Source organism: Platalea leucorodia (genome assembly GCF_965183815.1).
Source record: "Platalea leucorodia genome assembly, chromosome: 5".
Lineage (NCBI taxonomy): Eukaryota > Metazoa > Chordata > Aves > Pelecaniformes > Threskiornithidae > Platalea > Platalea leucorodia.
The window spans coordinates 83737838-83765540 of NC_138827.1; the positions used below are offsets into that span (position 1 = coordinate 83737838).

At 39.0% G+C, this 27703-nt stretch overlaps 1 protein-coding gene across 8 annotated transcripts in view; it reads left to right on the top strand.

The window, feature by feature from the left end:
• The window catches only part of RBMS1 (RNA binding motif single stranded interacting protein 1), a 96981-nt gene extending 74113 nt beyond the window's left edge, over positions 1-22868 (top strand). For 3 of the 8 annotated variants that reach the window (XM_082313325.1, XM_082313320.1, XM_082313324.1), the window contains exons 7-14: positions 7400-7515; positions 8396-8445; positions 8538-8631; positions 13137-13187; positions 15346-15456; positions 16131-16211; positions 17463-17547; positions 20377-22868. In XM_082313325.1, the coding sequence (XP_082169451.1) occupies positions 7400-7515; positions 8396-8445; positions 8538-8631; positions 13137-13187; positions 15346-15456; positions 16131-16211; positions 17463-17540 (581 nt within the window). In that variant the 3' untranslated portion in view covers positions 17541-17547; positions 20377-22868. The other 5 variants (XM_082313321.1, XM_082313318.1, XM_082313319.1 and 2 more) reach the window with 5 other exon arrangements.
• The last annotated feature ends 4835 nt before the right edge of the window (positions 22869-27703 follow it).

Consider the following 27703-nt stretch of genomic DNA (forward strand, 5'->3'; position numbering starts at 1 on the left):
TCTGATCCACCCTCCCTGATTAGTTTTATAGTGCTGCTATGGCTTGGACATAATTAAGAGTAAAAAGTGTGGAGAAACCAGGAGTTCAAATTAACATAAAGGGGTTTCTATTCAATTAGAGACAGTAAAAAAACTGCAACAGAACCTCCTATTAGTGCTTTTTAGTTCGCTCATTTTTATTTTCACTTGCATTATCCTGTTCTCAATGAACGAGCCGTCAAGCATGTCATTGCTAGTCATGCTCTGTCTCTGGTGGGCCATTGCTGAAGCTTCAGTTGCACCCTTATATGATCAGCTTCAACCAGGCAGAAATAAAACGTTGCTGCATGGAATTGTAAGAATGATTTCTGCAGTGTGGAGGAAAACATTTACCAGAAAAGTGGGATTAATTAGGGACAAGAAATTTGCACAGAACTGGTGATTGTCAGAAAGCGGAAACTAAAAAGGGGTCTCAAAATGTAATCCACCTCGCGGACTTCAACTTGTAATGCTTACTTGGCAAAGTAGCTATCTAGTCCCTCTGTCTGAAATAGGTAAAGAAGCACACACCTCCAGAGACTGATGTATCTTTGCTGTCAGCTGTCTTTGTGGTTACAAAGTGTCTAGATGAATTGCTCAGAAACAGATAATCTAAATGTCTGAAAGTCAGTTAAGTGAGATGAGTTGCACCCTCCATCACACTGAAAAATGCGACAGATAAGCAGGTGCATAAGGGAGTCATGAGAACCTTGTTTATTAAAGACTCTCAATTTTGTTGTATAGGGTACATCCCCAACTCTAATTTTCCACGCTGGTGCTGTGGAGTTGTATTGTTCCTTGGAAAGGTTTTTATGGAGTTCAAGTTCTTCCTGGAGTTCCTCAACACATAGCAAGCACTTGTCCAATAATGCAATGTTGTTAGAGGATGCAGCTTATGCATAATAATATGCTGTAGTCTGCCAAAAAGTGGGGCAGAGTCACAGGGCAACTGTGGTCTTGGGCTACCTGCACAGGGAAAAGTGGACGTAGTGGGAAAGCTCTTGGACAAATAAAGGTTGGGAAAATGTTTTGAAATAGATTAGCAACTTTCGGGGTTATAGAGGAGCAAGTTCAAATACATGCAAAATAGAATCATAGAACTGGAACTATGTTTAAATTAAAACATTGTGTCCTAGAAACTTGGCTAAAATCAGCAAAGGGAGCTGGCTATAAAAACACTGTTATCAGGATGAGGAGGGTAGGAGAGACGGGCCTGTAATGAAATAGGTGTGGGAGGAAGAACATCTGTTCAACAAAAACATGCTTTCATAATTACAGCTTTGTTATTTTAACTAAGTTTGGTTTAAAATGGAAGAATGGGTTAAACACAGTTATAGGAAGCATAGGTGAAACCTCCTTTGGAGCATGAAAAGACAGAACAGAAAAACCTTTATGAATCTGAGAGGGCCAAGGGTAGCACAGGACGGTCCCAAAAGCGTTGACTGTAAAATTGAGTGAGTGACTGGGCACTGATGATACTGAGCAAGCTGAACCCAGATGTAACAAGTTTTTCAGGCTTTATTACCCTGCTCCGTATTAGCTTAATGAAATATATTCAATATTTAGTGTATCCTTGTTTGTCTTCAGTCAGGAAGAAGGAAGGTTAGCTCAGGGAGCGATTTCAAATGCACTGCAAGTTGGTATAATCCTAAGACTCCTAGCAGTGGTGTGTTAGTTTCACCATTTGTTCTAGTTGGGGTTTGTACTTTTGTTATGTAAGTTACTGTAATAGTTTGTTCTGGTTTATGGGCTATGACTTTCTGTCTGTTTCTCTCAGGACTTTGATTTTTGTATTATCATTCTGTTCTCAACTGTATGTTTATTACATCATTGCTATAATCTTGAAATAACTTTTGCATGTAGTTCTACTTTTCTCTTTAAAGAATTATTGTTTTCAGTGAATAATGTGATATTTAAAGCTTTCCAATTCTCCTGTGAAATGGGAACCTCATGACGTGAATTGGTGGAAGCAGAGACTAGACTAGTATAAGGAGCCAGGACACTGAAGATGAGTAGTGAGGACAGAGCAGCATACTTAGCTTCCTTCCCCTAAAGATGACACTTAATGTGCGCTGTCTTTTTGTCTTGTCTTGGACCTGTAACAATTGTAGAAATCATCTGCTGGGCAAAATCATGAAAGGCATCTCCTCCCTATCACAACAGCGTGTAGCTGCATGATGATACGTGATAATAATTATATAAATAATTACATAAAGCACTTGTGCTGTAAAACACGTAAGGTAAATGCGTAAGGTATGTGTAAGTCTGAATGTATTTGTCTCTTTTACATTTAAAATGAAAAATATAGAAGTTAAAAAGTTACAAAAGTTTTATGCCAGTTGTATAGGCTTTATGGAGTATTGAATACTTTTTTTTGCTGAAAAATAACTTAGGTGATTTTGTTTTAATGGGTGTAAGGTAGAGAGCATTTTTGCTGAGCAGCCCGTACCATTTTCGCTTCAGGAATGGTGGGTTACGGTGATGACCCAAAAATCATAGGTTATCCATGACCCACCCTCCTCTTCCCACTTATGGTAAAGATATTGGTCACTCAGATGCTGTTTTAGGGAGGAAATTGAAGATAGGTGTGAGAGTCCTGCTCCTACCTGTGCTCTTGACTGTAGACTAGGAAGAGGTCCACCAGGTGTGGTAGACACTAGTGTTTGAAATGATTCTGATCTTGGACAACTTTCTAGTGCAGGAGAGGAGTGAAAATGGGGCCTTGGAGTAGTTATCTTGTGGCAGTCATTTTCGAGGTTTTTCTTATTTGGTTGCCTTTACAAAGTGTCCAGCACTGCAGATCTCTATACAGTGAATTTAAGCTGTTTGACCATAAACTCACATTTCTTAGTTATCTTTCACAGATCCTTTAGAAATAATCAGTGAACCACATTCTGAAAACCACTGCTAAAGGGTATCCAGAGATCACAGTGCTGGTGTTACTCCTGATTGTCACACTGAAGGCAGAGGAACCAAGATTTTACCCATTAGATCAAAGATTAGAAGCCTTTACTGCTCTAATTCTCATAGTTTGTAATTACTGCTTAGCTTTAAGAAGCAACATTGGAATAGAAAAGAAAAATACTACTTAAAACCACTCAAAATATGCTGCTATGACAAATTGTTAAACCCTGTGTAAATTGTTAAAGAAATGTAACCCTGAGCACTGCACTTAAGTGAAGATTAGTATGGTGAAGAGTATATATTTTGTTTCTCATTAAACATATAAAGCTACTGAGATCTTGGGTTGCACAACTTCTTTTTTAATTCCCACAGCTTTTGGCAGAAATTTCTAGCTGTACAGGCTTGCTCTATCATTAAAGTGATGTTTTAATGTCAGAATTCATTAGTCCCATATGCTTCGTCACTAGAAAATAAGCAATGAAAGTCACTAAAAGATGCAGTTTAATTGAAAACTGATTTAAAATAATAGTATTTTAAAACTACCTTGTTGTATTTTTTAATACCTGAAAGCAGGGTTTATTGAAAAGTTGATAAAATTAGCCATGTAAAGTCAAACGTGTAAATACGAAGTCCAACATAAGAACATCAATTTTGTTCTTGCATTTATAGTATCACCTGGTACTTATTTGGGTAGACACTGAACAAACGAAGACTGAATCCTAATGTACACATGTGGACAACATGTGTACGACAAGGAAGTATTTACTCTCTGGACTAATACCCCATTCACATCTTTCTTCTGTAAAAACATTAGCCCTAGAGGAGGGTGATTCAGGGCAGGAGGAGATGGTCAGCGCTTTTCACAGCCAGGTTTTAAAGCACTGACCTGCTGTTAAAGCCCGGGGAAGCTCATGGTTACAGACTGCCCCTGGGGCAGCAGCTCAACAGACATCTACAAACCATTGAGAGTGTCTGTTGTTTTCATTAAGTGTCAGTAGAATGAGCATTTTAAACATGGTGTCTTAGCTGCAGAAGCATAAATCCACTGTAAGTCGTAGCCTTTTACATCAGCGATCTCTTAGCTGTGAATGCAACTCTGAATATTTATACTATGCCTCTGTCTTGCACATACAGACAAGTTACTGAATGATTAATGATCCCCTTCATCACCGGGCCTGCATGTTTCCCAACAATTAAACAATAAAAATTACTCTCCCTTCCTTCCTGGACCACAAAAAAGATTGCTTGACTGGTCTGTAGGCCTTGTTGGAGTTTTTTGTTTGTATCTATATCTATTATATACATGTTTGTATGTGCAAGAGAGAGAATATTTTACGTTTTGTGAAAAATAAATTTCAGATTTAATTTTGAAGAGAGTAAGGGCTATGTTCATTCTTGCGTGGGAAGGGGATCAATACATCATACTTGGCTCCCATGAGGGTTTATCTCCTTCTCATGACCCTCCCTCTGATGACCATCAGTCATTGTGTTCTTGAAGCAATGAATGCAGTAGTACTCAGGCCACATGTATGGAAGAGCAGCCAAAAATTGCAGTTAGGTTTTCAATTGCAGCAGTCTCCACTATCAGTGTTCAGATCTCGAACTGGAATCGGGGAAGGCAAACGCCATAGAGCCTTCTCATAGCAGTTGATGGTATTAAATGGACAGTCTGCTTTGTTTTTTTTCAACATGAGTTGGAGCTTTCACAGCATTTGGCTTCATTTATGGACACAGTGAGGAGCAAGTGAAGCTGGAAGGTCAGAAAAACAAGGGTTCCCATGACCAGATCTGTGTTCAGTAAGATGGCGTACCAGCTTCTGGCAAATAACAAATTAATGCCTTTTTCATTGCTACAGGTTTTGGATATTATGTATGCAAAATCCAATAGATGTGGATAATTCTTCTTCCATTTTTTCTTCATTTTTAAATTTATCAGGAGAGTGTTTCCAATGTACTACAGAAGATGTTTCATCATTTAAAATTTAGCAGTTATCTACTGACAAACCATATTTATTTTTAAAATACATTTTTATGAACATTTTATTCAAACAGTCAGACAGGTTTACTCTGGCTTTTTAAAAAAACTATCTTTATCTTGAGACGATGGGAAATACAAGCACAAATAACGCTTTCAGAAAAGTTTTGTGCAATTCACTGTGGGGATTTTTAATGAAAGCATAATGCAGCTTTAAATAAAGTATTTGCTACCTGTGAGTGCTACAATAGAGAATCACAGATGTAGAGACCTGTAGGTATTTTCTGATGTCTTTATAAGCTGTTCTCATGCCAGTTTCTTTTGACTTCATCCAAAAATTTATAGTGTGTATTTTGGAAGTCACACATGCTTCCCACAATACTAGATAGTTTGAAATAATTTATAAGTATCCAGAGATACTCAACTTGGGGAAAAGCTTTTTTTCATTTAAGGCAGTTAACTTCAGTGTTTGGATCTCAGTTCTCCCTTTCTGATGGATTCTTTTTTTTCCCCTCACTGTGTAAAATCAGAATCAGGATAATTTCAGACCAGAACCTGACAATTTTACACGTATTGAGTAACATCTTCTGAGATTAACTCCTCTTATTTCAACAGAATTGTATGTGGATTAAAATGCTGCATGATATGATCAAGGTTATTGGGATCTAGCTTTTATAAAGTAACATCAAATTATCCATCAACATATTGATATAGTACTTTTTTGCCCCAAATATGTTGAAACAGAAGTTTTTCTCATGATAGAAGACCCCAAAGCAAAACTCAATTCTGGGAATGCCAAAAGTCCCCTCAGAAATGCAAGATTTTGAAAACAATGTTCTCCAGTTTCTATTAATTTCCTTGTTTCCTCCCCTGTCCATAAGTCTCCAATGCTTTTCCCAGTGTCATTAGCTTAACCTGTCCCTGGTTTGTTTTATGATTATAGGATTTTAATTACCATTTTCTGTAAGATAATACATTTTAAATTAATTCAGTTGTCATGTTTACTACTGAAGTCTGACTCTGATATTGAAGTTACTTGCTGAATACCATCATACAGGTAGGAGAGGTGCAAGTCTCTGACGGATGTATAGTGTTGGAGATGAGACAGGGAACCACATACCACTTCTGTCTCCCAGTCTATCCATCTTTTATAGAGAAGGCTGTCAAAAAATGTTTCATATAGGAAGTGGATATTTTCCCAGTAGAACTAGAGCTGGTGTTTTAGGTATGCCATCCAAAGCCAGGGGGTGACTCGGCCATTAGTGTTAGCTTTGTGCCAGTGGTTTGAAAGTCAGGATCTTTGCCAGGGTATAAGTCTGAGGTGTTCAATACCAATCATCTTTTGTCCATGCAGGCAGAGTGCAAAGCACATCAGCACTGGCCATGGTTATACTAATAGATTTTGTTGCATGATATAGATATGCTAAAATCTTTCTTGGGGTTGTTTTTTTGCGGGTGGCCCTCCCACCCCATCTGTTTACTCTGCATTTGGAAACTTGCATGATTTCAGATCCAGCCATGTCTCATGCAGGTGTTTCCAAACAGCGAACGACTGGAGGAGTGTCATGGTAAAGCTTAGACAGCTCATGTGTCAGGAATTATTGGCAGAGAAGTGTTCACATCCAAGTCATAACAGTGCTTCCACCCTGTGATTAGAGAGGGTGTGGTGGGATGTAGCAGAGCTGTGCTTCAGCTGTAGGTACTCAGAAACTTACAGTTTAGGCTAGTAATAGGGAAAGAATATTATGCAAACTTTTCTTTTTCATTGCTTGAATTTTGACATTAGAAACTGACGTCATGGTCAGGATTATGTTATTAAAAAAAAACCAAACAACAAAAAAACCCAGTCTAGTGATACCATTTCATGATAGTATGCAAAGAACAAGATAAAAGAAAAATCTTGAAGAATTTCTGGTTGCATTGTGTGCTCTTTATAGAGCAGAGATAAAAAGGGAATGGGCAGTTGTGGCGTTTTTTTCAGTGCAAGGTGGCAGGAGATAAAGGTGCCCACTCCACCCTGCTGGTTAGAGTAAGTGTAGGTACTGTGCCAGCTCTTCTGGCTGTTCTGGATGAGCAGAGCAGTTGAAGTTTTGGGACATTACTGAAACCTCCAGGGGGTGGGGGGAATATGTTAAAGGCCTTTGGCCAGCTTTATTCTCCACCCTCCTTAGATGTACCTCCTAAGAGGCAAAGCTCAGAATTCAGATGGCAGTTCTCATTTGTCCCCAGACCAACAGACACATACTCAGGATATACAGACCATGTTTCTTTCCAACAGGTTTGAGAGCAGTAGTTTAAAATGAAAGACATAAGGCATTCCAGATGCTCTGTTTGTGTGTGGCAGCTATCTTTGTGCTATGCAGAAGTCGTCGATGCTGTAGTATGAGTCCATGTTATTTAACTGTCATATTGGGAATACAACTTAAAAACCATACCTCATTTGGAGCGCTGAACACCTGTGTATGAACACTACTTCAACTACTATTCCTTCTTTCCTCTCAGTTCCTGCAGAACCTTTATTGTGCAAGTTTGCCGATGGAGGACAGAAAAAGAGACAGAATCAGAATAAATATATACAGAATGGAAGAGCATGGCACAGAGAAGGCGAGGTGAGACTTGTAAGTCCTCCCTTCAAGCTTTAGTGTGGGCGTACAATAATGAATACTTACAAAAATGATAGGCATTGAGACTTCTTGGCTTGGCTCTTTGGCATATTAAAAATGTGCAAGCAACTCTTACCTGACAGTTTGCAACTCTATAAAATACTTAACTGTATCTTTCTTAAGAGGAAAAAAGGCAAAATGTGAAACACTAAATCCTACCTCGTTAAAGTGAACAATAAAATCTCCTTCAACTTGGTCATGAATATGCCTGAGATATTTCTCATATTATAAAACTACCTGAAACATAACTTTATTTACAGGTAGTAAATAGTCCTTTGATTTATGCAGCACTGAAATGCACATCACTTTCATAAGATTAAAATAGTATGCCAATGCACTGCAGCATTAATTTTTTTTTAGTCACAGCTTTTTTAGTCTTTAATGTTCAAGATAATAGTTTCATAGGCTTACTGTGGTTAGCAAGCCTAGACACTTCATTTACATGAGACAAGAAAATACAAATGTGTCTTCTGAAAAACAGCACTCCCCATTCATTCTTATAGTTAATATATTGTAGGCAGCACCCCAACATAATCATCTTCATGCCCTGCCTCTCAAACACACACATGTTCTTTTAGCCAGGTATTTCTTAGATTGCATTTTGTTCCTCATGCTGGGAACTTGGAAACTTGTATTCATAGCCAATATCGCTGACTCTCTTCACTATATAATTACTTCTGTCAATTAACCTTTCCCTAACTTATAGTAATAAACTATTGCAATCCAAATTTTCAGTTAAAAATAATACAAGTAAAGAAAGAGTAAGAGAAATAATTTACAATCAAAATGAATTTTGTCAACTCTTTCTTTCCACTTTTTTTTTTTTTTTTTAAAGGCTGGAATGACACTCACATATGATCCAACCACAGCTGCTTTACAAAATGGGTATGTTAAATAATGGCATACTAAGAAAAAAAAGTTTGCATTATGAAAGATGCACAGAACTGGCATTTAATAAATATTTCTACATTTTCTAGATTTTATCCGTCACCCTACAGTATTACAGCAAACAGAATGATCACTCAGACATCTATTACGCCATATATTGCTTCTCCGGTTTCCACATACCAGGTTTGTATTTAGAACTTAGTAGCTGAAATGGTTCATCAGAGCTTATGTTTATTTATCAGTTGCTACATCTGGTTTTATGAATTCTCCAATAATGCTTCGTTTTAGTGAAGTGGCCTCTTCATGCTGTACAGCATGAAATGAAGGCCTTAAAAACAAAAAGTATGTTTGTTTCAGGAAGCATAGCAATTTAATGAGATATGTGGTGTCTTGCAAAACAAAGTCTCTAACTTGTGGTATCTGATGGCTAAGGTATTTGTAACCACTTCTGCGTTTCATGTATGATTTTTCATTTTCTCTCGGTCAAGTTCTTTTAAGGTCAATAATATATCTTTAAAATAATTATTCTTTATTTAAAACCTTCTTGATTTAGTTAAATTCTATTTTAAAGATGTTTCTCCATGCTTTTTGAGCTTTTCTTCAGGTTGTTTCAGTGCAAAAAAAAAAAAAAAAAAAAAAAAAACAAACCAAAAAAACCCAAACAAACAAACAAACAAAAAACCCCCCAAAAAACCCAAAACGAAACAAACAACCCAACAATAATGTGTTATGTAGCTGTACTAAAAAGAGTACAGAAACTTGCTTGACATTAGAGAAGGAAATTTGAAAAAGAGTTCAGAGTTCAAATTGCATTAGCATTCAAATTCTGTGTTTTCATATTAGGAGTAAAGTATTTAATAGTCTAGAACTGTGTTTCTGAACAAAAAGTTACTTTATTTTGAACAATAAATTAAAAACCTCATTCATGCACATTGCTTGTTCTTGGAGCCCACTCCAAAGCTTCCTAAAAAGGAATTTTGATAGGTGTCATTTTGAGTCCCCACTAAGGGATATTGACAAACAATTCAACATGCTGAGAAATGAGATGGAACAGTTTTTGTACTTTGATATAAATCTCTTAGAAATGCTCAATTTTAGGGCATCATACATTTCAGTTTACAAACAACTTGCATTTAATGCAACTAGCATGACAGTCTCAGATGTGTGCTCTGTAATTACTACTGGAGACATGTCAATTATCCCAGTGCAAGCTAAATGATCAGCTATTTTGGCATTTTACTGTTTAACACATAGATGAAGTAAACATCAGTGATTCAGGTCATAAATAAGCAAGACCAATTAAATTTGGGAAATTCTTACCTGTATATGTCAGGGGAAGGAGAAGAGGCTGTTTGCTTTTTAGTGAGAGAGACGTGCTGAGTTTTCTAGCTTACTGTGGGTGAAACTGAATGTAGGCGGCTATGTAGGAGGCATATAGAAGGCTAACAGAGGCACTGTGGGCCATTTGGTCAGTATTGCCTTGCAGAAATTTCCATGTACCCTCTCATTCCAGGTGAGAAGAATGAGGAAGAACTGTCTAATATTAGTTTGGAGGTCTAATGCCTCCTTGCATGAGCAAAGCGTTATGTAGGAGGTAAAACAGTGTACTCTGGGGTAAAGGGCAGCTGGATTAATTTTGTATTAATTTCTGAGGTGACTTACGCAATGCCACGCTTGCTCTTGGCAGACGGTGCTCGTACTGTATTTTTCAGTATATTGAATCATTCTGCTTTGTACAGCCATACCTCAAAAATTACAGCAAGTTCTTACCCAGAAAAATATTCCAGTAGAATTAGCTGCTCTTCTTTATTAAAATATAAATTATTTATCAATATAAGACTCTCAGATATTCAGAATCCAAGTAAAAGTTGGCAGTTGGCATGGAAATATACTTCTTAGGAATATGGTGTCATTTTTCTGGGCTTATTGAGACCGGCAGACCACAATATTGTATGTTTCCAGAAATGTTGCTACCAGTATTTCAATATACATGGCATGGAGCTTAAATTATTGTGGATGGAGTTATTAACATCATTATGCTTAAAGTGCCACAGTAATAGGAATTGAAAATTAAGTTGAAGTGTTCTGTACTGGGGAGGAGGGAGGTTCTTGACCAGAAGAGTTTCACAATTTGAGTATTAGTCACGTCTTCATTACTGATCCCTTCTCACTGAAAACTGCAGCATTCCGTCATCTACACAACAGGACGTATCACAAGAGCATGGTTTATTTATTTTTTCTTTGAGGCGTAGTATAACCTGTTCCTAGATTTATTCTTATTAAAGGTAAACAAATTTAATAAAGTTTCGGCTAGTGTTTGTTTCTGCAACTCCTCTGTACCCAAATGACAGTACTAAGCCAGTTACTATCATCGTATGAGTAGATCAGCCAAAGCTTTAGTCAGGCTGTACCAGTATTTTTGCCATTAAGCTTTTGCCTGAGGAAAGGGAGGGTTCAAGTGTTTTCCATTTTTGAACTCCTGTTTGCTCTCTTTCTGATTGAAAAAGAAAAAAATTACTCTGATTTGAAAGTCAGTACCAAAAGGAGAGAAGAAATATTTCCATCTTGCAGAAAATACGTCACCTGGATTTTTTCCAAGACTGCCTGTCTACCTGTCCTGTTCACAGGACTCTGGGAATGATGGTAGAGGTGTTTAAAGGGCTTTAAACGTCTGGCAACAGTGGTGAGCGAGTTCTGCATGTGCGGTGCAGGTCAGCATCCTGCCTTATCCTGCACACCTACAGGAGGTGGAGAGGAAACATTTCCATTCTTACTTTTAATAGTTCTTGCAGCACACTTTTTCAAAGAGCTGTTGCAACCAGCTCTTTTTAACTAAGGTCTAATCTATTAGTTTACCTTTTAATCTTTTTAATTTACCTTGTCATGCAAAGTTAGGCATCTGTGGTGGGTTGACTCTGGCTGGATGCCAGGTGCCCATCAAAGCCGCTCTATCGCATCCCTCCTCAGCTGGACAGGGGAGAGGAAATATAATGAGAGGCTCATGGGTCGAGATAAGGACATTCACCAATTACTGTCACAGGCAAAACAGACTCAACTTGGGGAAATTAGTTTAATTTATTACCAATCAAAATCAGAATACGATAATGAGAAAATAAAAACTAAATCTTAAAACACCTTCCCCCCACCCCTCCCTTCTTCCTGGGCTCAACTTTACTCCCAATTTCTCTGCCTCCTTCCCACCAGCGGTGCAGGGGGACGGGGAATGGGGGTTGCAGTCAGTTCACCACACGTTGTCTCTGCTGCTCCTTTCTCCTCAGGGGACTCAGACTCCTCTCACTCTTCCTCTGCTCCAGTGGGGGGTCCCTCCCATGGGAGACAGTCCTCCACGAACTTCTCCAACATGAGTCCTTCCCACGGGCTGCAGTTCTTCATGAGCTGCTCCAGCGTGGGTCCCTTCCACGGGGTGCAGTCCTTCAGGAACAGACTGCTCCAGCGTGGGTCCCCCACGGGGTCACAAGCCCTGCCAGCAAACCTGCTCCAGCGTGGGCTCCTCTCTTCATGGGGCCACGGGTCCTGCCAGGTGCCTGCTCCATCCAGCGTGGGCTTCCCACAGGGTCACAGCCTCCTTCGGGCATCCACCTGCTCCAGCGTGGGGTCCTCCACAGGTGGATATCTGCTCCACTCTTAACCCCCATGGGCTGCAGGGGGACAGCCTGCCTCATCATGGTCTTCTACCAGGGGCTGCAGGGGAATCTCTGCTCTGGCATCTGGAGCACCTCCTCCCCCTCCTTCTTCACTGACCTTGGTGTCTGCAGGGTTGTTCCTCTCACATATCCTCACTCCTCTCTCTCCGGCTACAATTGCTGTTGCGCAGCAACTTTTTTTTTCCCTTCTTAAATATGTTATCCCAGAGGCGCTACCACCATCGCTGATGGGCTCAGCCTTGGCCAGTGGTTGGTCTGTCTTGGAGCTGGCTGGCATTGGCCCTGTCGGGCACAGGGAAAGCTTCTAGCAGCTTCTCACAGTAGTCCCCCTGCTACCAAAACCTTGCCATGCAAACCCAACACAGCATCCTACCTCAATTATTTGGATGGTCAGTGGTTTTGGAGAGAAAACATGCTAGTTGCAAGAGCAGGAATGCTTGTCAGAACCTTCTCCTCTTCCTGTGCTTTGGGAATAACATACCGCAATGTCTTGGAGAAGAACAATTCTCCGAAATCTTTTCCTTGTTCCTGGAACAAGATTCCAGCAGAATTCCTGGTGTCTTTTTTCCCTTGTGAAAATCCAATAACTTATTTTATTCTATCTATCTATTTTATCACACTAGAAGGCAAATGATGCTATACCTTCTGAGATCCCAATTATTTTTCCTGAAAGGAATTTCAAAGACAGAAATTTTTCAATACAGCAGAAATCTCTCATGCTTCTATTTCAACCCTTTCAGTGTACTTGATAAAGTTTGAGACCTGCACTAAAAACATAGAATACTGTTCTGAAAGGTGCATGTGGTATATTGTCTCCAAATCTTGTTTCAGATTTACAGGTACAATCAATACACTTTCCATAGAAATCAGTGTTGCTCCACAGAGTGACTAATGGCATTAAAAAGTGAATAAATAAGGGAGGGGGCTTGTTAACATGATTTATTAAATTATTACTGTATCTCAGTTGGAATATTCAGGAAAAGAATGACTAAAATGAAAAATAAAATACTGATTTTGTTCTAGGTTCAGAGTCCTTCTTGGATGCAGCCTCAACCATATATAATGCAGCACCCCGTAAGTTTTTATGCTTCTCCATTGTTACCGATTGTATAAACACTTTACATACTTTAAACAACAGGAAATAGGTCAGTTCCCACCCAATTACTTTCAGAGTTTTGACAATTGCATCATGATTAAATCATGCATCAAAATGAAAAAGAAACAAAGATGGTAACCTGAATTGGGACCTCATTTTTATTAGGAAAAATAGAAAGCTGCCTTCAGGGTATCGAGGTGATGAGGACAATTAGAGTTACCAAGTCAGCATCCTGAGGAAACTTTTTCTTTTTTCCTTCTTTTTTTTTTTTTTTTTTTTTTTTAATTTAGATGAAAAGCACTTTGCAAATACCAATGTTTTACATACTGTTTACCTATCAGGAGCTGGAATTGAAGACCTAATGTTTTAGAATGGGTCTAGAATAGTTCAGACTGGATAATTTGTGAAAGATAGATGGATGTAGTGATATAAATGACATTATGGGCACTCACTTGAGAAAACCTGCATAGCTTGTTCTGGCTTCACCGCTCATGAGTAATGCTAGTCTCCCTACACTTTTGGCTGTGGCATCTGTACCAGACTGTCAGGCATTCTAATCTATACTCTCCCATGATATTTTGCTTCTTATCTATGTCATTTGCCAATTAAGTACTATTCTGTCTGAGACTTACTAGGTTTCTTGAGATGAGCATTACAAATAACAGGCGCTTTAATATATGCACTCCTGTAGATAACAAACAAGTCTGTTTCCAGATATAGAAAGGATATTGTCTTGACTTTAATTAACCTCTCCATGCAGATTATAGAATGTAAATCTTCTTGGCAGAATGTTTTCTTCTTGTGCGTGCAGAGAAGGTGATACTGAACCAGAACGCCCTCTCACACACTTAATTGTTGTTGTGTTTGTGTTTTTTGATGTTAAACACATGCACACAACCGTTTTTAACTTTTCTCTCTGTCAACACAGATTTTCATAGAAAAACATCTTGCAAATCGTGCTGTGAAAGACACAAGTTGATTCGTTATAATGCTATAACGTGTATTAGTTTCACAGGTATACAAGATGAGATTTCACAGTTGAAAATAAAGATCTAGATTCCTGACTTGAGTTCAGTTTTGGCCTGCGCAAAGACTGGTGCTGTCTTGCTCATTTGCTTTGCAGAGAAGTCTGCAGTCTACAGACAGGAAATTCTTTCAGTGTTTGATGTGCCTGTGACTCATTTCATCTACACTGATCACATGGTTGTTTTTCCAACTATACTCTGCACGGGTTTTTTCTTTTCTTTTTTCTTTTTAAGGATTAGTTATTGATTCAAAATACTGCCTTTCAGTACACTGCAATCATTTCTGTTAGTTTTGAGCCTCCATCAATTTCAGTCAATAATTCTGCAAGCATAAGTCATGCAAAGTATTTGGAAATGTGTTTTTGTAGAACATGATTGGTAAAATGAGATTTGTTGATAACCACCTATTTCAGATTACTCAGAAAACCTTAGGAGTGTACCCTCCATATTTAGGAATCTCAAGTGTTTAAAAATTCGACATGTACTTTTTATGAAGTTAACGAAATGGTACAGGAGTGTTAGAAAGGTCATCACAGTAGCTAGTATTTAGACAAATAATCGGCATTGCTAACCCACTCTTCTAAAGTGTGTGTGCTAATGAAACCAGCCATTAAGTAGGCCAGCTGTCTTGTGTGTGAACATCGCATGCGACGGGTAGAATTCTTCTAACACAAATGTTGCTCCAAAGCCTCCATTCCTAAAGATGAGACAAAAATTTCTTCTTAAAGCCTGAAATTCCAAAACTTAAGCTACTAAGTGAATCTATACCTGGTAATGTGTGCAGATTTTTGCTTTAAAGTTAGCATCTGGTTAAACTCATATTTTACAAAGTGTTTTCAGCAGGTGTCTCAAGCGCCTTGTACATCAGTTGCGTGTACAGTAGGAAGTCAATGCAGTTCTTACCCCATTACCAAACTGTGCAAAACACATCTGCTTGAGGAGAATATTCAGAATGCCCTAGACCTGCTCCCTACGTCAGTGCCTGGGATTAAGGAGAGTTCTTGTGGTATACCCCCTTGGAAGGACAGCTCATACTTAAACTCTCAAATCAAAAATGTAATTAAAATCTGAGTGTTGCCGCGACCATTTCTTTCTTTCTCTGTTTTAATAGGGTGCTGTACTGACTCCCTCCATGGACCACACCATGTCACTACAGCCTGCATCGATGATAAGCCCTCTGACACAGCAGATGAGTCATCTTTCATTAGGCAGTACTGGAACAGTATGTAGCAATTTAATACAAAATAGAACTTACAGAACTAGAAAATACTGCATGTAGATCACAGTATGCATGTGCAGCTTGCATGTAGAAAAAAAGTAATCCTTTAAGTAGTCTTTCATCCAATAAAATATTAAGAACTGTCTCCATTTTTAAATCATATTCAGCAGTTTTTATTCAGTCTATTAGCTGATCAGAAATTGGAAATGAGTAAATAAAAATAGATCAAAGCAAATGAAGGGAACCCAGGAGGTAACTCCAGAGTTGTATTGAAAAAGAAAGAATAGTTGTTTTTACTGTTCAGGAGATCAGAGTTGCAGAAAGTAATACAAAGTGTGGAACAGAAACTAAACCAGAAGAAGAAATGCAGGCTAGCTTCTAAACTGAAAGACCCTTCTTTTCTGAGCAGATAGAATTAAAAAAATAAAATATGATGCTCGGGATTAACAGAGAAGTTGTCCTTTACCTAGTCTTTGAAGTCTAAATTTGAGTTTTCTCAGAACAGGTATCTCACTTTTCTGAGAAGCCTATTGATTTCAGACACAAAAGTCTTTCTCTCATGTATATTGCTTTAGGGAAACAGTCAATATCTATTAAACAATATCACGATAGGTATTTTGAATACTCTTAAATTTACATTGGACTTCAACTCAACTTAATGGACTCTCTCTTTCTAGTACATGCCAGCCACAACAGCTATGCAAGGAGCCTACATACCCCAGTATACACATGTCCAGACAGCAGCGGTTCCTGTTGAGGTCAGTATATTTTGTAAAGGACCAGAGATGAGAGACATGAATATGATATTAGTTTGGTTTGTTGTTTTTTTGTTTGTTTGTTTTTCTAGGAAAACTACTGTTTAAAGCCTGACATTGTAACTGTGAATGTACTGTGAATACAATGTATATTAAAACCATTACTCCACTAATATAACTAGTATTATAACAAAGAATGACCTGTACTTGTAGCAGTACAGTACTTGGAGCAGTCTTCCATATGAGCATAGCTCTGATGAACTTTGTGTTTTGTGAAAACTAACTTCCAATAGGAACAAGCCAGAGGGTATATTGTAGTTTTGATCTTTCATTTAGTTTTCCTGTGAGCAAACTTCTCTGCTGACAGACCGTGATTGTAACTTTTTGCAAAGAATCCCAGTTTTACCCTGGTATACCTCAGGATACCATGCATATTTGCCTAATAAACCCCTCTGCAAGTCCAGTTGAAGAGCATAACTAAATGGGAGACAATAGTTTGTCTACTATTTTGACTTACCATACACCCTTTCATAGGTCAGTACTTCTTTAACAGAGGAGCTAGACAAGGTATGCTGCAGCTCTTGTATTCAGAATGAGCGCTAGACAGTCTCTTCCAGAGCCTGTAAGAAAAAACATTTCATTTCAAAGCCTATTTGTCCAGAAACTCCAGAAATTGTTTGGTTCAGTTTATGCATCTGCCCATGTGGTTCAGAGAAAGACTTTTGGTAATTAGCTGATTGCACTGTCTGCCAGAGCACTCTCAGCTGCATTAATTCCCTGGTTCGCGGGGGTCTGCGTGCGAAGTCCCAGTTACAGTTCGTTGTGTTGCCTAGTGCCAATCACACCACGGTACTCAAAGCGATAGTGTTTGTACATGTGGTAAGTAGATCTCATTCTTCTTGCCGCCCCTCAAAAGGAGAGGGGCAGAATGCTCTTTTGCATTTGCAGATAGAAAATATACTAGCAGTTATTTGTTCCCTCTATGTATGTATTTCTATAATGTCAGAGGCTTTTTTAATTATCATCAAAGCAGCTGGAGAAATACAAGGTTTGCATGATCATTTTATATCTCTATTTGCTGAAATGTAAATCAATGCAAAGTTAACACATCAAATTTGGAATACCCCACTTGAGAAATGTTAGCAAGACTTCAGATTTTAAGACTGTCAATCGTATGAGTCACATGGAAATACAGATTGCAGATAATGCTGCCTGATTTTGTGTCTCACGTCCTGTCTTCTGTTTTATTTGCAGGAAGCCAGTGGTCAACAACAGGTTACAGTAGAGACGTCCAGTGACCATTCTCCATATACGTATCAGCAAAATAAGTAACTGTGAGGTAGGGGCTCATCCTGTAACATAAAAGATGTAAATTCAAAGATATTTTATTTTGTAACTTGCAGTACCCTGTATTGAAAATTCTTTTTTTATATCATATAAATAACACTGATAATATCTGGGGACAGGCAGTGAAGTTAATTTGAACTTGGCCAGAGTTAGAAGCCAGGAAAGGAAGCACAGGTTCCAGAAGTGAGTTAATGAATTATGAGTAATAGTGTTTTAATAATTTCTCTATAGCATAACTATATTATGTTGTATTTTAATATGTTCATCTTGGCAGCATGCTGTATACAAGAATAACAATGAATTAGCGCACAAATACTAGAATCACAATGCTAAAGGCAACTGTATTTATACGTATAATATCCTCTAGTTCTGTGGTACATGTAAGATTTGGAAGCAGCTCTGTGACTAACTTACAGACCACAGGCAGGGGGGTGGTCTGGTAGAAATCCTTGCTGACCCTTTCTCCTGAAGACTTCCCTGCTAGGAAAAAGCAGTTTGGTCCAGAATTTTGTCAATTGATTTTTAAGCCACGTCCTAGCTTGGCTCTAATTCCAGACTTGTTTTACTTTCCTACTCCAGGTTTCCTCTGGTTTTGCTTGCATGGCCTTTCTTTACTAACCAATCACTAACTTTACCTGAACTCTTTCCATGCAAAATTTTTGCTTTCTGTAGATTGCCATCCTGAAAATATTGTTTGCTTCTCCATCTTCCATGTTTTAAAATTCTGGAATTTAGTTGTTCCTTAACTCATCTTTTTCGAAGTGCTTTGTAAACCAGGCAACTCGACTACAAAATTTTTTTTATCATATTTTGTAAGACCTCATACTCAAAAATTCTGTACAGCTGCAATAATGTGCTAGAGGCCATCTTAGAAGGGTTTTTCTACAGCCCTCATGGCATTTATTAGATACTCAAAAATCATAAGCAGTTATGTTTGAGGAACTTAACTAATTGTGTGATATTCTCCCTAAAATATTTGCCGTTACCTTTGATTTTGCAGGTCAGCTGTGTTATTTGACAACACCACTGTCATCCCCGTTATTGGCATAACAACTTCTTATATGTTCAAGAATGTAAAGATAGAAACAAACCAATGGGGAAACTTAGCACATTCAACAGATGGCACAGTCTGCATAGCGCAACATATGACCTGTGTTTATTATTGTAGCCTGGCCAAATGCCGGCATCTAGAGAAAGCCTACATCCTTGATTTGCATCCAGGGCAGGGAGAAAGCAAAGCCACAGACTCTTCTCGTTATCCACCTCCTGGTGTTAAAATCATGGCTCCTGCATGTTTCCTATGCCAAGGCTATTGGCTGGTGTTAACTGCTTTTCAAGGAATTATTTGTTTTGCCTTAAGTCTCCCCTGTGGGCATGTAAAACCTCCTTACCAAGAGATCTGTAGTAGACCGCGAAGCGTAATCCTGCATGTCATCTCCCCGTCCTGCATCTCTCCCCCAGCCCGTCCATATCTTTCCCATAGGCTGGGGCCAGGTAGCAGGAGCAGTATTTAGTCTCCTGAAAGGATGAGATGTGTTGCCATCTGAGACACATTTCATAACGATGACTCTGTGTAGAATACCGAGCTCTGTGGGCAACTCTGTGTGTTTGCTGTAAGCCAATCCTCCACATATTTTATTCTTCAGAGCAGTAGTCACCTGTATTTATATGCAGTAGGAGCCAGTGAAATCTATGTCAGCAATGGCTATGGCAGTGGGCACGTGAGGAAGGTTAATATTACTCAACTGATTTCAGACTCGGAGTATGGCATTTGGTATTTCTATCCCTAGATCTGTTGGTACTTGTCATTTTTCAGACAGGTGAAGGGAGGGAATTGACAGTTATTTCTTGCCCTAAATACAGGGAACGCTGCGGTCTCTTAATTGTTGTGGCTTCGTTACTATTGTCAAATTGAAACTTCTTTCTAAATGCACATGCAGCACTTTTGGGAATGTCCTATTAAAAGTCAGTATACATATTGCCGTAAATAAGGGGTAAATGGCAACTAGCACATTTGCACAAGTGGATGCAGTCAATCAGAAATACACAGCATCTTTCCTTTGACAGCTACATTTAATAACTTTATAGCTTCTTTTCAAAAAGTTGCTACTATGTGAAAATAGTCAAAGGGACTTGTAAAAAAAAAAAAAGTTATAATTATATTCACCTATAAATGTACCAACCTTGAAATACCAGACTTTATCTTGCCTTGAGAAATTAAAAAATTGTCTAAACTTTTTTCATTAGCTGGGTATTTTTTTAAACCCATATGGCAATATAAGCCAATACAGTAAATTGAGAAGTCTTCCTTCAAATTTAATGAGCCCTGAATTGCTGTTAAGTATTAACCATCATGGAGGCACAGTAGCTGTCTCTGTGTTGTCTGTTGTAACTTGTACATCGTCTCCCTGAGGCTGCACCGAAAGAAAGTTGTGTTCCTTTTCCAGAGATCAAAAGCCTTGGAGATGCCGCAGGAGTAAGCTCACACACTCAACCACTTTTGGTCAATTAAAAGGAAACAACAATAACAAAACAACAAAGAAGGAAATAGCTTTGAATGCAGTCATAGGGTTCCCCAGTGGGAACTCTGCATGCTGAACAGGTATTAGAGGGGGAAAATACAATACAGAGAGCTTTACCCTGGGAAGGGCCGAGCACCTGTAGTGCCGCCTGTCTTACTTCTCAAATTTGTACTCAGATTGACTTAGTCTTCTCACGGCTGTCTAAAATAGGAAATGATTTAGTTTTATGGACAGCTACATTAGAAAAAAAATGCATGCAATTGTAACTCTGCTCTAGCTCTGACCTTTCTGTGTTACAGATGTCCAGTGTTGACCTGGCCTGGAGAAGGGTGCAAAGGCTGAAACAATCATGGATTTTACTGATCAATTGTGCTTTAGGAATTATTGACAGTTTTGCACAGGTTCTTGAAAATGTTATTTATAATGAAATCAACTAAAACTATTTTTGCTATAAGTTCTATAAGGTGCATAAGAAAAACCTTAAATTCATCTAGTAGCTGTTCCCATGAACAGGTTTATTTTAGTAAAAAAAAAATTTTTATCAAGTGTATGACGCAAAAAAAATATTCAAATTTCTGGGTATGCACAGATGACCACGAAGACTTATTCACGTGCATGACAGAATTTGTGTTTTGGTTTATTTTTATTTTGTTTGTTTCTTTTTTTTTTTTTTTAATTGTATGAAATGGGTTTTCTGAAGTTTAAAATAGTAAAACATCTAAGATGATGTTCTGTGCTTGCAGTGTGTGAGTGTTGCTTTAGTGCAGTGTTGCAGTTATAGTGTCTGGTCTTTTAGCTTTCTGTTTTTCTTTTAATGTAGTGTGAAGTGTCTTATCCTTTTCTATAAATTCCAATTTGCCTTAAATCTTTCAATGCTGTAGCTGTTTCAGTACGTAGTCCAAACTAATGGTGTAGAATGCTTTGACCAAATGAGCTGGTCTATTATGCCTTGTAAAACAGCAGCATAGGGCTTTTAAAGGTAGTCAATAAAATTGCTGAAAATTTGGCTTTTTTAATGTGTAGTAAGTGTTTTTAATGATTTTTTCACATAATATGTAAGGTAGTGAAATGCAAGAGGGGAAAAAATGTTTTGTGTGAAACACATTTTCTGATGGGAAAATTTTAATAGGATAAATTGTTTGTAAGGCCATATGCCAATAGTTCCCTCTGGTAGTTTGAATGATTTAGGAACTCTGCTGTATGATGCAATGTAAAATCTTTTTTTGCCTTTTTTCAGAAACTAACTTGATGTTCTAGTTTTAGCATAGGTAGAGTAGGGAGTTTGGGGTGGGGATATCACCGAATGTTTTTGTCCTTCCTTTATACTAATGATAGTGCTTTAGGATGAGGATTGTGCTGAGACTTAGCAAACAGAGAAGTTGCTATTACAGCAAAATGGCAAAAGCTAAAGGACTCGTTTTCAAACATACGCTGAGATCTGAGTAGAAGCATAATTGATTGGGTACTAGCTCTCTATAGTAGGTAAATAAAAATAAAAAGACTTGGCACTTTTAAAAGGTAACTTTACCAAAGAACAAAGAGCCAGTAACCAATAATTCTGATTTGTCTCAGCATTACGTCTTCTGTACTCTTTTATTTTTGCCGGACCAGTTTGCGGTTAGGAGAATGTGCCTTTTTTGTACATTTGCATTTAGGTTTTATAATTTTAATTGATGTATGGACACAAAAGCATGAAGGAAGACTTGGATCCAAGCAGTGCCACACTTTACATCATCACTACAAGTGTTAAGTGTAAAGAAAACCAATTTTGAAACTATGAAATTCCTGATTCATAAATACACAGTTATTTGTACTTCACATATTAGATAATTCACTGCTACTAAAGCTCTTTATTACAATTGCATATGTTTTAAATCGAATGATAAATTAAGTTGTCTTCCAAAACTGTGTACTTCTCTGGTCAGCTGTATATGATCAGTTATCTACCTCAAAGTTTATTTCCTTTTGTATTGGGACAGGTTGCTGGCCCTCCCTGTTTCCACAGACCAAATCATCCTAGCTCAGGAGCTAGGGCTAAGCAGTTGTTTCTTTCAAGTATTTTTTAGTTTTTAAATTTTGTGTGAGTATTGGAGTATAGATGTCGGTGACATTTCATAGTTTCAAAAGTAAATTGCTGCTCTGAGAAGTGTAGATTCTAGTGAAATACATAGTCATAAGAGATGTGTTTTTGTTTTTTCTTTTTTTAAAAAGTTGTGGTATTATTGGTTCTATGCTCCCTGGAATATTACTGCTTTGTAAAAGTCCAGACTTCCTGCAGCACCTTGCCTGTATCTGGTAACTTTCCAAACCTGGATCTCTCACTACTTGATATTTTTGCGTTAATTAAAACTGCAGTATGATAGCTGTGTTAGAGGGAGGGAAGAGCTGCTGCCAGAAACGTCTGAACTAAGTGCCATACTCATTGTCTGGGTAAGATTTGGGAAATTTAACCTCTGTACATAAAGAAATAATCAGTTACTTAAACATCACATAGTAGACAGCCATTAAATTATAAAAAATTAATTTATGAAGAAAGACCTTTTGTACAGATTGAAAAAAAAAGATTTTCATAGAGATATCTATATGATCAAGAGAGTTAATTTTTTATTTTTGTTTTACTAGTGCCACAAACTTGCCAGTGGTAACTTATTTGTCCGGTTCAAGATAACTCTGTAGTTTTGTTTCCTAGGACTTGTTGTTAAACGCCAAAAGACATTTTTGAACTGTAAATTTGATTAGATTGTTAGCTTTTTTCTGTTTTATTTCTTTGAAAACTTTTGAATAAAAAAGATCCAAAAAAATGAAAATGCATTGCCTTTTTCCTTCAGCTGCTCCTTTACTGGGGGAAAACCCAAACAGGTTATGGTAAAACTTCTGCGTTTATTTTGAAGTGCTCAGAGTTGCTTTCTGCTTTACAGTCTGGGTTTTTCCCTCCTCAATCTTTCGTTAAAATCAAATTGTAATTCTTTCAAACCACATTACAAAGTCACCTATTCTTTCAGACAAAACAGGAAAAGACGTATGAAAAATACATGATGAAATACCTGCTTTGAATGCAAGGACTCTGTTGTTCTGTGTGTCAGCCCACACTGAGAGCTGTATATAACCAGGCCTGCACACTGTAGTTGTAAAGGCAAGAAGTAAGGGTGGAGATGGAGGGTCACTTTGGTAGTTCATAGCATTGAATTGCTGCCTAAAAGTCCTTTCGCCTTCCCAAGTGTCCTGGTGTTGGCTGGCATACCCAGTTCTGGAGAGCAGAATACTTCACCGGAATTAAAAATTATCCCAAGCGTTTGCCTTCCAGCTGCAATCTTTGAGCATTTTATTTCTTTAAAGATAATCTCAGATTTTATTATCCTTTTGGCAAGATCACCACTGCCGATGGTGTGTATCAGATAGAGGACTGCTCTGCCCAAAGTAAGGCTTGGAAAAGATAGGGAGTAAAATATGAACTAGTGTGTCTCCTCAGCCAAATGCTTTTCTAGTTCCACAGTCTTCAACATAGCTTTGTATCGACACGCATGGCAGGAGAGGGGCTCTGACCTAGCCGCGGGCACCCCAGGGTGCACCCAGAGGCAGAGAGCAGTGACTGGGTGATCCAGTGGGCTGCTGCGCCTTGTCACTGGTGTTGGATAGGCAAAGGGGAGGCTCGCTCGCCGCAGGCTGTGCCGCCCTGGAGAACTCTCTCCCCCTTGAGAGACAGTCCTTTACATTTTACACCTGGTTTTTGACATATCCCAAGGACTCCGCCAGCCCCGCGGCAGGCCAGGCAGCCTGCTGGGTGGGTCGGCTGGGGTCATGCTGCACGCAGTGCGCCGCCCCAGCTTTCTGTCGCACGATGCTGAGGCGAGATACTGAGAATAAACGTGTTTCCAGGGGAGCTAGCGAAAGGGACTCGCCTAGAGGTTAGGATACTTGATTTACATTAGCTTAAGCAATAAAGACATCCTCGACAATGATGGCTCTTATTATTAATGAAGAGAAAAAAGCCTCACACTGTATGCTGCTAAGCACATTTAGACTCCTGTAACTGAAGAAATGCCATTTTACCATTTTGTGGTAATTTAAATACTGGCCTAGTATGTTGCCTGTCTAAAATGCAACGGATGAGAAGATGAATACAAAAAAAATTAAAGGTTTTTGTCACATTATTCGTATTCATCACCATACTGAATTAATCTCAAATTAATAAGCAGTCTTTTTGAACTAAGTATGAATACTGCCTTACAAAAGCTATATGTAATAGACTCAGAATAATGCAAGTTGGAAAGGCTTTTTGCTATATATTTGCTTTTCTAATTAGCCCCATGATAAATGTAGCTCTCTTACCTTAACTCCAAATGTATTTGATAAGAACGAATGCTTTCAGATTAGTACCTTTTGCCTGATATAATAAGGTCGTGTGTATCATTTATATCAGGCAATCTGCAATAATGCAATGTCTTTATGTAATATACTTTTATTATATATAATAAAGCTCATTTATTACCAACTGGCTTGTTCAAACGTTGAGTCCATCCTGTTGCATGCAATTTTTGAACCCTACTTGCAAACATGCTGTTAATAAAATGTTTTACCTCTTAACAAATACTGATAAGCATCATGTTCATGTAGGATGATTTTAAACTGATACAAATATTTTGTGCAAGCTTATGCAGGGACCCTATTGTTTGTTGGTTGTTAGTGATAGAAAGTAGTCTTTCTTTAGGCACTGAATGAAATCTTCTCTCTTTCTCTGTTTTCTAAATTAACTGAACTGGGCAGGTGCAAGAGAAGCGCAAGCAATGCAGTAACAGCAGTGTACCACGGTACCGTTGATCAGCTGGGCCCCGCTAATGGCTGCTTGCATATATTGGGCTAGAACGTTTGTGGAGTAAGTCGGAGTAGTCTAAAGCACTTTCCTGGTACTCTTTGTCAGTTTTCCTCAGGAAAAAAAAAAAAGTGTGCTGTTTTGCTCTCCCCTTCTGGCTTTAATTTATACTACGGTACCTCTACCATACCAGACAAACTTGATGATTGACTAAAACTCTGCCACCTCACTTTCCACAGAAACATCATATGAGAAATGCTATTTCTGTGCCAGAATATTTATATGAGTTTGTATTCCTACTCCTGTGCACACTTCACTGCACTTGTTCCTTTTGCTTTGATCAGCCGCTCCAAAATTATTTGCAAACTTTCGCATGCATTGGAATAAAATACTCAAACCTATCCTGTCCAGCAGTGTCTTATTGTGAAAGCCAATGTGTTACTTGGTGGCATTTAAGACATGTATGCTGTTACCTTCCAAACGCTTGCAACACTGACGTACTCTTTCAACTGTGAAAGATCATCTGTATCATTCCCCAGCCAACAAATTCTGGCATTGATTAACCCAAACAAATCTGAGGCTTTTGGCTTTCACACTTGGTCCGTTAATTCTATCCAGAATAGGGGTTAGGATATACAAAACCTATGCTGTTTGGCAACTTCTGCTCCAGCTACTAAGAACAGCCAAGGTGATGTCAGAACAGCAAAGATTTACAGTGCAGTGACCAGAGGGAGTGTGTGGAAGCCTGCATGCGGAGTGAGTCGGTCTTTCCTTTTCAGGATGGCTCTGACTGCATCTACCATCGGAGAAACCTGTGCAGCCCATTTCTCTAGTAAAGAAGAAATCATACCACAGGAAAATACTACTGGATTTTTTTCCACGTCCCAGAGGAAAGGATGGCTTGTCAACAGGCAAGCTTTAACTGTTTAAGTTATCTTGCCTTTTCCACCAGTATCCCCTCACTCAGTACTTACATCAGCGTTGTTCTGAATTGTACTGCGTTTCGTCGGTCTCCCTTCAGCTGAATAACGGGATCTCTTTCGACAGCTTCACTGGGATAGAAAGAGATTTTTGGAGAACTTAAAAGGTATGTGGCACCCTGAAGGCTTCCCACGTACACACTGCAGGTGTTCAGGTTGACCTGCTCAGGCAGCTTTCTAAGTAGCTTTACTGTATAAGAGCCTAGCATGCTAGTGTTACCAAGGGGAAAACATTTGGAAAATGATTTCTGCATGTACACTCTTCTGATCCTAAAGAAGTCATCTGCGGTAGGAATTTTCCCCAGTATTTTCACCACCTGACATTCACACACGGGGCTGATGTTTTTAAGCAAAATCTGTGAAGCACTTAAGGGTAATGGAATAAAACAACGGTTTAACAGAAGGCCAAGAGAAAATTTACTAGTAAATAGGATGTTTTGGTAAATAGTTTTAGTTTTCTGCAAGCACAAATAGAAAACTACTTCTCCTTTGTACACTTCAGTCTTTACCCAATGGGAAATGCTTTTCCATCAATGAGAAAATACTCTGCTTTTTTTTTTTTTTTTTTGCCTTCCAGTGAATGTAAAAAATATGAAAATTATTTACAAGTATTTGTTACAGCCTCGCTTTTGTATCAGTTTGTTCAGGTATCGTTAGCCAGTCTCCAAGATAATCTGTAAGCAGAACATACATAATTAGGAGCATAAAGCAGTTATTTATTGACTAGCCCACAGAAGAGAAAGGTAGGATTTCACGAGCCATTAGGCTAAGCACGAGCGTGCTCACCCAGCAAGGTACCTGCGGTGGCTTTGCTGGCCAGGCAGGCATCGGGCCGGGCCAGTCCCTGCGGCTCCCTGCAGCAGAGCCTCAGCGTTGCTGCATTTCCATCTTCTGCCAAGCTCCATCAGTGCCCCGGCACTTGTGACTTGCCCCAGCAAACCGACCTGAGGCTTCCTGGCTAGCCTTGCTCTTTTCTTCCTTTAGATTTCATACCTTTCCACGTTTCTGCTTTCCCTCCTGAATCCTTGAGCTACGGGCAATCCTGCCTCAGCAGCTCTACCCCTGTCTGTAATTTTACCTTTCTTATCTCTCTGCAGACTTTCTCACAGCTTTTTTTCAGCAGTCTGAGGCGAGGTTACGCAGCTGGGCTGGATCAGAGCTGGGCCTTGGCGCACGGGCTGCTGCAGCCCTGGGCGAGGGGAGGGAGGCGTGCGGCAGGGGCTGCAGCGAGGGGGTGACATGCTCCAGGTCTTCCTCCTGTCAAGAAGACATCATTCAAGTGCAGTTGGAGGAGTGGGTAGCCAAAGAGCTCCGAGTGCTGCTGTCTTTGCCAGAACAAAATGAAAACTAGGTTTCAAACGGCCTTAAGAGGGGCCGGTGTAGCTCGGTAGAATAAAATGCTCCAGAAGTTACCAGCTGCGTGTATCATAAGTTCATGACCTTTCAGCCCTGCTCTGCTCACTTTACATAGTTCAACAAGTTCCAGCTGTCGGTAGGAAGAGGGTTCATACGTGAGTGGGAAGGAGGCAGCTCATCAGCAAGTCACAGGCTTCACGTCGTAACCAGCCCATTGCCACTTGTGCAGTCACTGTGCCATGAGCTCTCGGACCACAGGAGTTATTGAACAAAGACAGCGGTAGGGCAGTAAGCTTGTGTACAAGAGCGGGAAGATAAATCTTAAAAACCAAGCTCAAGTTTCACCCTTCGTTTTTAAGTTGTTTCTTAGTAAACTATATTTGTATGTAAGAGAGTGGTCTGGCTCCACCTTTACTGTGCTGTCTCTAGAAACGACAAAGCGTTGCCCTCCATTCTAGGGCAAATTTTTGGTAGTGAATT